Consider the following 12924-nt stretch of genomic DNA (forward strand, 5'->3'; position numbering starts at 1 on the left):
TTTTTATGATGTTTCACGGTGGTTAAGATTTTGTTCTCAATTGTACTGATGCATCTAAAATACATACTGGTTTGGTGACACTGACAGAAAGGTAACTCTCAAGCTTACCTTTGAAGCTTGGACTAGAATTTAATCTTAGTCTGGTGCAGTATCCCAGCATACATGCTATTGTATGATTATTTTTCACTAGGCAAAACTGTTGAGGACTTATTATATAGTACGTATAAATAAGTCTGCTTAACAAAGCCTGAATTTGAAGGTTGTTGGCTATTCCATATAATGGCAGATCTACTTTTCATTGAATACAAAGTAATTTCTTTGTTTCTAAATTTCCCAGTGACATGCAAACTCTTACCCCGTTTTAGTGATGTCCACATCTGGAGATGGTGGTAGTTAGGAATCTGACTACAAGGCAAAATAAATCAAAATTATTTTCAGTGCTGTTTTCTTGAGGAAGAAAAGCTGTGAGAACTAAAGCATTTCACTCAATTCGGCTCATGTTATATCTCAAGTTTAATACCGTCTTAATACTGAACTAAAAATGCCTGCACTCCTACAGTCAGTCACCAACTAGAATGAAGTAACTAACAGGACAGCATTTTGCTTGTTTTATGTTTTGAAACTAAAGCAGCTGTTAACTTTTCAGTAAGATGGAAATGGTATTGTGTGAATGTTGGGCAAGGGGGAAGAAACTTGACAAGGGCCAGCTGCTTGCTCTGGGGATGTAAGAATTTTAGCTTTGTGAAATGTTTTTTTTCATTTTGTTTTACATAGAAACCTTAATTCAACCACAAGTGTTTAAATAATTAGTATTAGTGTATTAAAGATATCTATGTCTTTGCAATACACACCTTTACAATGTTTGAAAACAGATCTGTTTGTGTGTCCAAAGAGGTGAGTGTTCTAACAGTAGCGTAACAATCTGATACTTCTTTAGATAGTGACCAGAGGATGTGAAACTACGGAAATGACCCTTCGGAGGAACGGGTTGGGCCAACTTGGATTCCATGTGAACTTTGAAGGGATAGTGGCAGATGTGGAGCCCTTTGGTTTTGCATGGAAGGCAGGCCTACGACAAGGGAGCCGCCTGGTTGAGATCTGTAAAGTGGCTGTGGCAACTTTGACTCATGAACAAATGATTGACCTTTTACGTACATCGGTGACAGTAAAAGTGGTGATTATTCAACCACACGAGGATGGAGCACCTAGAAGGTAATGAGCAACAGTTCTCAATGTGACATTTATATCTGTCTGTCTTTTTTTTCTCTGGTACTGTTTAAATGATGGCTCTTTTATTGGAGGCTCTCAGGAAGTGGATATTGTCTCTTATGTTTAGTGATAATATTATTGAGGCTCTTAAAGCAGTCTTTTTCCCCAAACCACTATTGGCTTGCAATAGAAAATAAAATGGATCCTGTAAGAAGTTTAATGGGAAATTTATTTTTATATGGCTTTGAAAGAGTAAGACGTAATTTTTATTGCATCATGACTGAGCTGTTATGAAAGCTGATGTGACTTCTTCCATAGGAGAATTTTGTATTTTAATACTAGATTTGAAAATTGGAAATCCTTCTCTGAAAACTGTGCCTTGTCTGTCTTTGGCATTTCCCTGACTCTTGACTATTGAAAAAGATGTTTTATTTTTTCTTACATTAAAATTTTAACAAAAGTGGTGAAATACTGAGTTCTGGACATACATGGTACCAAGTTTTAGAGTCTTCCTCACTTTCTGCAGGTATCTAATTTAATATTAAATAATGAATTACATCAATGAAATCATCAGTTAAAGCAAAAAAATCTTGTTGCAACATGAAATAAATGCTCACACGCTCAGGAAGAGACTGTAATAAAGATTATTATAGTGAATGTTCCTTTGTTTTCAGGGTTGAAATGCAATTTCCTTTCATTAATGTGCCTTTTTTGGTGACAAAGATTTTTTGCTCTTCTCTCATTTTTGAATATTATGAGGTAAAGAAGAAGTAGGGAAAAATTAAAACTTTCTAATAATGTGGCTTTATTTCTCATACACCTTCTCTAGGCATTGTTAATTTGGCTTATTCTAAATGAGAACTGTACCAGAGTGATTGAATTACTTGTCTTCTTGTAGAAGGCCAAGTTTAGATCTCTTGTTGATTTTTAATTTAACAGAAAAAACATTTGATGTGTTGCTTTTGGCAAGACAACAAGCCATAAAATTTTACGTAGCATGCAGCACTATGAAGTTGATGCCAGCCGTATACGAATAATGTTTAATTGGTGGCAATTCTCCAAGTAGTCATTGGCCTGATGAATGACACAGAAGTGCTCTCCCCTGCCTCAACCTGCATGTTGATGTGTTGGGTTCTTTTCTGAAGAAAATGCCTGTGAATGTAGAATACCACCGTTTTGCTTAGTTGGATAGAATTTGCAATTAAGCCTCTCTTGCTTAGCTTTGCTATTCTCACCATCTGCTTCTGGATATGAATTTTCACTGACTTGTTTGGTATACATTTCCAAGCTGTTTACAGAATATGAGCCTAATGAGCTGATCCTATTGTACTGAAGGTAAAAATGTGTATTTTATAGATCCTGATGGAAAAATACATACTGTATGAATTGTTTATATCTTCTTTGATACATTTTTAGAAATAAAATGTTGAAATCCTGGATCAGCATGATACATGGCACTCAGTCTATGTGTAGGAAGAGTTCTAACTGAGTGCCACCAAACTGGGAAAAATCTGCAAAAGCTGCTTTTGTGGTTTGGGTGTTTTGTTTTTTTTTTATTTTTAAATCTATGTGACTAATTACTAAGGAAAATGTTTTGGGGATTTTTTTAGTCTATATTTCTATCCTAAAATTGGAAAAACACCAAAGCATTTATGTGTAAGTTTTCAGTCTCATCTCTAGCATAAAAAAGAAATCTTTATTAATGCCTCTTTCTCAGAAATATCAACTTCACACTGAAACAGAAAGCTTCTCATTTCCCTCTTTATAGTCCCAAAATATATTAGTGATTTTGATTGCCCAACCTAAAAGTGATCTGATAATCCAGAGAGTTTTGAGATTGCCTTTTCTTAATGTTTGTAATCTAAACAAAGCAGACAGAAAGCAGTATAGATAGCATGTGACAAGTCTATGAGTTTCAGTTGACAAACACAACCTATGACATTATTTGTAAAATGTATTAATGAATGAGGGAATGAGGAGAAGGCAGAAAGACATAAATTACCAGAGGTTTGGAGAAAGGAGATAAATCTATCACAGCTACTTACTAGCTAAAACTTGTGCAAATCCATCTCCCTGTCTCCTACTCAGTTGTTTGTCTTAGCCATCTGCAATGTCTTATCTTGCAGAATCATAGAAACAGAGAATAGTTGAGATTGGAAGGGACCTCTGAAGATTGTTGAGTCCAACCCCATTTCTCAAAGGAAGGTCAGCTAGAGCGTGTTTCTCAAGGACATCTTTACTGAGTTTTGAATATCTCTAAGGATGGAGACTTCACAACTTTGGTTCTAGTCTTCAATCATCCTTACAGTAACAAATGTTTGTGCTTATACTTAAGTGGAATTTCATGTACTTCAGTGTGCACACATTACCTCCTGGGCCTTCACTGGATACAACTCTGGAAAGTCTTACCCTGTCATCTTTTTCTGCCCATCACCCATTGGGTATTTATACACATTGATAAGATCCCTCCTGAGCCTTCTCTTTCCCAGGCTGAACAATTCCAGCACTCTCAGCCTGTCCTGGTGTTTGAGATGCTCTGATCCCTTATCATCTTTGTAGCTCAGTATACTCCAGTATATTCATGTCTTTCTTGTACTCTGGTGTCAGGTTTACCCAGGAAAATATAGGCAGTAGTTTTGGATGTAAAACAGGAGTATCTGGAGAACCAAAATCCATTTCATCTTCATTTGACAGGAAATGCCACTATCTTTGGGGAATCCACACACAGCTACATAGGATAGGCTGAATTCTCTGGGTGATGTCCAACACATATCTGTGAGAAGCAGTTAAAATGGGTGTGCTAGCTCATCATGAGAGAACTTCTTTACTGTCAAGTAGCTCTAATAATTATCAAATAACACTCAAAACATACAGATATTCTCTTCAAAGTTGGGCATCCATCAATCCTTGATCTACACACTGAACGTGTCTAGAAGAAAGATGGTTCAAAAGCAGGAGAAAGCTTTGCATGTATGCTCCAGTAATTATTGCTTTCATTCACAGCTGGTTTTAGAGATTTTCTCCTAAGAAATGATACTTCAGTCTATCTGACATTTGTAGAACAGTAGGTTTGGAGATTGAAATAAGCACCTTGAACGTAGTACTCATCCTATAGAGTATATGATCTTCTGGCAGTTGGGGTGGGATTTTCTCCCCTGTATTTCAGCCTTATTTCTCATGGGAGATATTGATAGTTTATAAAAATTTTTACTTTAAGTGCCATAAGCTGGGATTTCAAGTTCAGCCACTAAGTTTTTTTCCACAGTGAATAGATACAAAAATATATTCATCTTCGTTTCTACAAGAATCATTTGCATCAAAAATTGACATACCTTTACAAGAATATAAACATAATTTTAGCAATAAAAAAAAAAAAAACCCACAAAAAAAACCCCCAACAAAACAAAAAAAAAACCAAACAAAAAAAAAACCAAAAAAACCCCAAACACAAAAAACCCAAAAACAACCCCAAAACATTCATAGAATCATAGAATGGTTTGGGTTGGAAAGGACCTTAAGATAACCTAGTTCCAACTCCCCTGCCGTGGGCAGGGACACCTCACACTAGACCATGTTGCCCCAGGCCCTCTCCAACCTGGCCTTGAACACTGCCAGGGATGAAGCATTCACCACTTCTTGAAAAGTCACCATATATCACTTTATTAATGCCCATCTTTCATTTACTGAGATAATCAGCGGATCTCCACTGCTTGAAAGAGTTCTGCTTAGCTCTGTCTCTGGATTTTAGGAATACAAGGCAACAAGAACTTTCTCTTCAGGTTGCTTATTAGCACTGGTTACTTGCTGGGATCAAATTCAGAAGTGAGTTTGCATGGATTGGACATGAGTGCCATGGAGTGTCTTGGGAATTATACCCTTCAAATGAAAATTAGTTTCAAGTGTGCAAGGGTGTTTCCAAAGTAGTCCCAGTCCCTTGGAAAAATATCAGCTGAAGTGAAGATCTTTAATCAAGTTCTTAACTTGATTTTTTTTTTCTGTCAGCTCAGCCACAAATCATCCTCAGTCTATCAGCCTTTTATATTTTAAAAGCAAACCAACAAAGTTACAAGCATGCATACACTGAGAATATTAGCAATGAACTATTAACAATGATTTATTTTTTCTGTGAACAGTCTTGTATTAATTTATTTCAGCATGAAAATAAATTATTTGAATGTTGAAGGTGCTTACAAAGGAGTGTTAGAGTGATTAAGAAATTACTGGGGAAAATTTTGCTCAATAAATGCATTCCATTACTTAATGTAAGTCCTTCTACCTATAGTCTTGATAGCAGTATATGCAAAAGCAATCATGGAATAAGGCCTTTCATTTACTATCCTGTAAAATTAATGAACCGGAGACAAAGCTCCTGCTGTTTTCAGTTTGCTCCAGCAATTAAATAATCATGCACAAATTGAGAAGTCATAATTATTTGCATGGCACCAGACTGATATTTAGATAGAAAGAAGAAATTACTATTTAAAACGTAAATTCTTCGAATTACACAGCAGTATTAGAAAACACATGCTGGTCACTGTATTCAGATCTGAGTAAGTATCCTTGTGTCTTATTTGTTTCTATGCTATGTCTTTCCCTTCAGAACTGCTGATTTGTCCTGTTGTTGTATGACCTAGTACCACAGTGCAGCAGCTAGAATTATACAGATTTTAACAGGAGAATGATAGCATACATTCTAATTTAGCTACTTGTGGTGTCATAGTAATGCTCAGGGGCACTGTATCCTTATTCAGTCAAATCCAGTCGAGGAATTCAAGTACTTCTAAATACATTTTAAACAGTAGATTCTGCTACAATCTTACTACATTGAAACTTATGTTTCTGTTGTAGTTCAACTACCATTATAGATAAAAAGAAACTGCTTAAGAAACAGAAAGTTTATCAAACAAACAAAACTTTAGGCAAAATTTCCAGTGATGGGTGAGAAACAAGAAGCTCAAGATATGTAGCAGCGGTAGTTTCCACCTGTTGGTCTGAACAAGTAACAGAGTTTTTACTGCTGTTGTAGGTAATTTTGAAAATGGAAGTATTTTAGTAACTATGACTGAAACTGCCTGTGGGCTGTTATTAAGTACTCCTCCATGTCTTTTGAGGTTGTTTTATTCTCTTAAACTTTGCAAACTCTTTCTTACAAATAAAACTGGGATAATGACTTTCTGTATTTTCCAGTCCTGATGCTTGTTCCTCTTAAATAATTGTGATCTTATTAGACAAGTGTGTTTCTAGGGCTTTTTTAAAGTAACAGATTACCAGCAGAGTAGAGAATGATATGAAAAATATTTGCAGGAAATAGAAGGGTTTACTTTGTGGAGGAGTTCAAATCTTCTCCCAAGGGTGTTTGCTATAAGCTTAGGGGATGGTTCATAAGGCCCTTCAGATTATTAATTTTATTTATTTTTTTTTAATCAAGCTGTCTGAGCTAGAAAGAAGTCAGGTCTAGAACTGCTGGTAGGATGCTGCCAGACTAACAACACTCGAGGCGAGTTAAAGCACAAAAACCTGAACCTGAACTTTTGGTTGTAAAAGTAGAATTTGGATGTACCAAAGCTTTTAATTATCATTCAGAAAATATCTAAAACCTCTAGATTATGATGATTTTAAATGTTTTGGGGGTTTTTTTTTCAAAAGAACTATCACTGAGAAAATATAATGATATTAACTGAAAGCCATATCACTTGGAAAAGTTAATCCTCAGTATCCAACAAAAAATGAAATGGTAGGAAATGTTTAACTTTCATTTACTGTCAGAGTTACTATATTTATCATTCAGTTCAGGGAAGGAGACACACAGTATGATTTAGACTGTTGGAGATCCTTGGCAAAAATGAACTCTGTCAGAACTCTGGTTAGAAGCAGAGATTTCAACCTAGGCTGTTGTAAGTGTAAGTCCTAATAGAAGGTCAATGAAAAACTGGTTTCTGACACTTTTTATAAGTTCTTTTTGAGCTTTATTCTTCCCAATATAGGATTCAAAGAAAAGGATGTGTAAACTTGGCCTTTGCTAGTATGTGTAATTTGCATTTTAATGCCTTTCTTAAATTCATTAAGAGTCAGACTTTAAGTACAACGTTACTATAGTGATACTATATGTTACTATGCAGTGTTACTGTAATCCTTGGAAAGCTGGAATTTTATTGCATAAGCGTATTTTCTATTTTGATTTCCATCAAAACAAAGGAAGACCTAGGCAATGTATGTAGCATTTCATCTCCATCCAGAAATAGTCTGACAGAGCTATAAGCTAGAAAGGTACAAGGTTGAAAACAATTTTCTGATGCTTATCGTATTTCTTATCCAAGCAAGTAAGAAGTCTTTGAGTTTTTCATACATTTAATTATGAATGAACTGATAAGCAGGAGTTAGTTAAAACTGCTAGAGTTTATTATGTGTATAGTTGTCACAGTCAAGCAGAAAATAACAAAAATGCCAGGCAAAGCTCCAGTTGTCTCTATGGAGACAATTATTTAACATGATTGAAAAAAAAATCGAGAGAAGCACATGTTTTGGCTGTTTTGAAGCTTAATATATTGCCTACTCAATTCTGGGTCAGCAGCTTTTCACTGTAAGTAACTTGGGGTATATACCTAGTATTATATAAAACCTTCTTTAGGATCCATTTTAGCTATGTCAGGGTTGGACTGTGCAACATCTCTTCAGAAATTGCAAGTGATTTGATCTTTACCTCACTGAGAAATTTTTGGGTTCATGGTGTCATAGGATAATTCAGATTGGAAAGGACTGCTGGGGATTATCTGGTTCAACTTCCTGCTCAAAATGGAGTCAGCTACGAGGCCAAGCCAGGTTATTCAGGGCTTTATCCAGTCAGGGATTAAAAAGCTTCAGGGATAGATGCTACATAACCTCTCTTTTCTGGGAAACATTCTACTTGGGTTTCTTTGATAAGAAACATTTGTGTTTTCCCGTATTTCCTTATGTGTGGTCTTATTCCTAATTGTCTCTCCAGTATCTTAAAGACAACTTCAAAATCAGGATTCAGTCTGAATTCAGAACTTTCAGAGCTCAAAGACTTAGATCTCCATTTGGCACTGTTCCCCTTGCTTCGGTTGTCCGCTCTGTTACTCTTCCATTTCCATTTCTTAAGTTGGAGCATAATACAATTTTTACATCCCTGCCGTTGGTTTTACAGTTCTTAATATTAAAATTTTATGGTGAATTTTGAAGGCTTTTCTCTTTCATGTCAAAAAAATCTTTCCTATTTTTCCAGTAATTCTTCTTTCTTGCCAATAGCTTCTCAAGCCTTTATTCCCCATAATTGTTGTCTTTTGATGTAGCTGTTTTCCTGTTCTTGGGGATTTGGAAATGTGACTTGCTCTGCTTGTGTCCTAGTTTACATCAGCAGAGACTGCAGGGGTTGTTACTGCCTTACTGATCATACAAGTAAGCCAAGCACCTTCATTGGTTTGGGGTTTTTCTCCTCTCATTTCCTGACTAGCTCTTTTCATCCAACATCCTGTCTGTATTTCTCTAGTCTTTTTTGTACAACAGTGCAGGTGTAGAAGCTCTTAGGAGGCCTCTAAATTGTTTGTCAGCTCACCAATACAAAGATTCTGTTTGAAACTAGATAGTAACAAAGATCAGAAGGACAATGAGTGTATCTTCGTAAAGGAATGATTGTCAGCTTCAACTCCTCAGCTCTATGAAGGGATTGCCAGAGTTATCACTCACCTTCACCAGGAGCGATAAAGTGGGCAACAGCCTTATCTGAGGTTGCCGTAAGCAACTGCATAGGTCTGTTGTGCTATGAAATTAGTGTAAAGTAAAACTGATTTACTGTTTTTCAAATGACATCTCTTTTGATGCAGTATGGCTACTGTTAATAGGTTTCTGAGATGTCAGAACTTTGAATTTTTGTCTTGACTTTTTTACCAAAGTTCTCTTAGGCCATTTGAATTTTATCCAACATCTTGGGCTGAAGTTAATATAGGGAGTCAGTGGAGTCGAGGGGTTACCTCCAGGAAACACTTAAGAATGTCAAAGAAGGGAAAATACCTGTATGTCTTATTTACACTACTGAGTGAATCTAAGCAAAACTAAGCTACTAAATTCTTACTTTCAGTTCCCTACAATTATGTGATTATTAATCATTGTTTTATTATGTGGATTTAATAGATTGCACGATGAGTTCTCAGTCTCATTGTGACACTTTGTGGGAACTGCTGTAGGGTAAGAACAAGCATGCACTGTAATAGAAGTGATTACTTTCAAACGCAAAGTTTGAGTTAGAAGAATACAATTACTTATTGTACTGCTAGAAAAAGACTCTTCATTGAGCAATATTAAATGTTTTAAATTGAAATGTTGACAGTAAGAGAAAATTTCTTAATGTAATTCAACTGGTGAACACCAGTGATTACTCTTCTATCCCTACATCTATTCCTTCTGAACCCTTAGTGGTTCAGAGCTGTGATATATTGAACTAAAGTTTAATTGTAACCAGTTATTGTAGTTTTATTATTACTCTAACAAATTGTTCATGATGCATGAAATCTGTAGATAGTTAGGTCCAAATACCAAAGTCATACCCAGTATCTGATAGTGGTAAGATATAACAGAGAAGGTGGCTTTTGTGTAGTATTCGAGGTGGCAAACTGCTGATCATAGTATATGGAAGCATCTAACTTTTCCATGGAGATGAGTATTTACCTTTTTTACCTAGCATTCTTGCCTAAGGTAGGCCCTTCAGAGAGCCTTCTACAGAACCTTTATATGGAATATTTAATTAATATTGAAAGGTTTGGTTAACACAGCTTGAAAAGTTTAATGGATTGCTTGATAATTGTTTCCGAATATAATGCTCCTTGCAGTAACATTTGAATACTGCAGATTTTTATAGTGGACTCTTAAATTTAATATGCAGTCGTGACCTGCTGTATCATAGAGTCATGCTGTGTGTAATTGCAGAGTAGGTTTTATTAACCAAATTTTTAATAGGATAATATGGCTCTTGAATCAGAGATATTAGTAGAAGTCTGTGCTTTATGTTGAAGGTTTGATTTAATTAATACCAAACTATAGTGTGAAGGACAGGAAGTGCCATCATTTCTAATGTGTGGCTAAAGCTTGGTCACTCTTGCTTGATAAATAACATAAGTCTATTTTTCAAACTGTTATATTAGCTGTAACTGGGAAAGATGTTTGATATCCAATACTTGTTTAACATAAACTTATATATCTTTTTCAGACCATAAAATATAGATTTGTCTTTACATATTCTTTTAAAGTGAATTTTTAACAAAATTAATATTAAAAAGTGAATTAAAAGCGATCATTCAATACCAGGGCCAATGTATATTCTTCATCCAGTGGAATAAGTAACAATATTATAAATAAAAGTTAGTTAATGGTCAAGTTTAAATATTTATATAGTAAGTTGCATGTAATTTTGGGACTTTTTTATGCAAGATAACTTGCAGTTTGATCCATGGCAGAGGGTATGGATTCATATTGGATTGCAAGCATGAAGTAATTGATTCTTTGTTTCTGATATAGGAGGTAGCTGCAATTATGACTTTACACATTTCAGTATACTGCAGTATTTGTTCTTTAGACAGTGCTTGTGAAGTAATGAAGCATAAATTTTCATATAAATGCCGAACTGATCAGTTTGGAATTTTTGAATTAAAATTAAAATGTGCCAAAGGAAGCCATAGAAAGTATTTCAATTTTGACTGTGAAATTTTTGGGGGGCCAGTTACAACAGTCATGTTGAGGGTCCATTTTGAATTTAAAGTAACATTGTTAGATTTTTATAGTGATTTGAAATGGGGTTGTTTTTAAGCCTTTTTTACAGAAACAGTGTCCTGAATAATTTTTTCATTTACCGGAGGAATACATTTTCATAATGGAAACAGACACAGCATGTTACAAAATTTTGAGTTCTTATTTTTTGTGGGAAAGATTGTTGTTTGCTATTTTTATAGCACGCTTTAGTTACTCAGTTAGCAAGCTGAGTCAAACTAAATACTAATGACCTTCCCCTTTGCCTTCAAAACCCATGGCTATTTTTACAGCACCCTACAGTATTTGAAGCGGGTATCTAATCTATCTGATAAAATGACAATTACACACTATGGCTTTCTCAATTGCCAAAACAAACTGTGAAAACAATATCTTAATAATAAAAGTTGGGGAGGGGGTGGTTTGTTTCTAACACATAAGGTCTATAGGAATGAAGGGAACGAAACGATACTAGGAAATCAGCAAAAGGATGATTGAAATTGCAGCCTCCATACTTGTTCAACTTCCTAGTCAAATAATGACAGACTGTGTCTATATGGCCACATGAAAAATTATGTATTGCACTAAACAGATACAAACCTTGCTATGTCATCTGTCATTCTTTGTTCTGTCTGTTTTGTATATAAAGCTTTATGAAAGCCTTTAATTGAATAGTCAACTGTAGGTTAGTTTTTCCTTTAAGAATTGTCTGCATTCCCATAACATGGACCAGCTCTGGAAAAGAATCAAGGTTGCGTTGCTGGAGGCTTTTGCCTCATACACCTTGGTCTTATTTGTTACAGGCAGTGAACAAGGGAGGGAAGTGTATGGAGAGAACAGTCTAGGGGTATAAGCAGTTGAATATTACACTGGAGAAATGTATTCTGTGTATGGTTCAGCCGTATTAAATGGTTGCACAAGTCTCTGCAATTTGCTTAACTGCCTTTGCATCGTGTTGGTGATTCTAAGAGCCCAACATGTGTTTCATGCTCTTCGGAAGTGTGAAATAATTTTAGAAAATAGATACATGGTCTGAGTTAGTTTGAAGTGGTGGTCTGAATAACTGTGGCATTTTCATTTCCTTGTCTGTTGGAGGGGACTGCTGGGGCTGTGTTACCTCCATAGGGAAGCTAAACCCAGAAAATCATTATTGTGAAATTCTCTGTTTTTTCCAGCATGTCCAGCTATGTCTTGTCAGCAGAGTTTATACAGGTCACATTTTGCTGATGTGTTTAATACTTATGTTTCTGATCAAAGAATAACCTTGAAAAAACAAGAATTCAGTCTTGTGTTTTGGAGCATCCTATTGACCCCTCTTCAGCTTGTCTTCACCACAGTATCTTCTACCCTGCATTGGCTACTAATCTCCACTCTCAATGCTTTATCCTCTGTGGTTTATAGTTCTTGTTCACTTTTTTCATATGTTTGAGTGCCAACGGGGACTAAGAGATAATGCTACAGGATAAACAGTTTGCCTATTTAGTATCACAGAATTCATCAGCCTAAAGCATTTGGCTTGATCAGACTGGGGATATACAGAGTACCTAGAATGTAACTGCTGCAATTGCACACATCTTTTCTTCAACAACTTTGAATAACGTAGTTAGGGTTTTGTCTGGGTTTGGTTTTTTTGTTGTTTGTTTTGTTTTTCAGGTTTTTTTTTTGTTGTTGTTGGGTTGTCTTTTTTTATTTTTATTTGCAAACCAGAACACTGACAATCAAAATGTTCTTTTTGGGGCTTGGTTCAGAAACTTTAGGGCACAATAATTTGATGTATGAGATTTTATGCACTTTATTTGAACTGTACATTTGTGATAAGCCATTTGTGCCAAAACATTTTCAGGATGAAGGCTGTAAACACTTTATATGCACTCTCTTACACTTTCTTTAGATGATTTTAATTTAGTTGGAAATGGTGACTGTTGAGTTTTCAACAAAAAAAAATCTCAGTCAAGACTG

The 12924-nt window shown here is 35.4% G+C and overlaps 1 protein-coding gene across 1 annotated transcript in view; it reads left to right on the top strand.

Annotated features, from left to right (window-relative positions):
- Positions 1 to 12924, top strand: part of SIPA1L2 (signal-induced proliferation-associated 1 like 2) — an 83632-nt gene that overhangs the window by 33235 nt on the left and 37473 nt on the right. The window contains exon 8 of the mRNA XM_010010699.1: positions 938 to 1212. Within this exon, the coding sequence (XP_010009001.1) occupies positions 938 to 1212 (275 nt within the window). The remainder of the gene's footprint in view (positions 1 to 937; positions 1213 to 12924) is intronic.

This window comes from Nestor notabilis, unplaced genomic scaffold (assembly GCF_000696875.1).
Source record: "Nestor notabilis isolate BGI_N333 unplaced genomic scaffold, ASM69687v1 scaffold1783, whole genome shotgun sequence".
Taxonomy (NCBI): Eukaryota; Metazoa; Chordata; class Aves; order Psittaciformes; family Psittacidae; genus Nestor; species Nestor notabilis.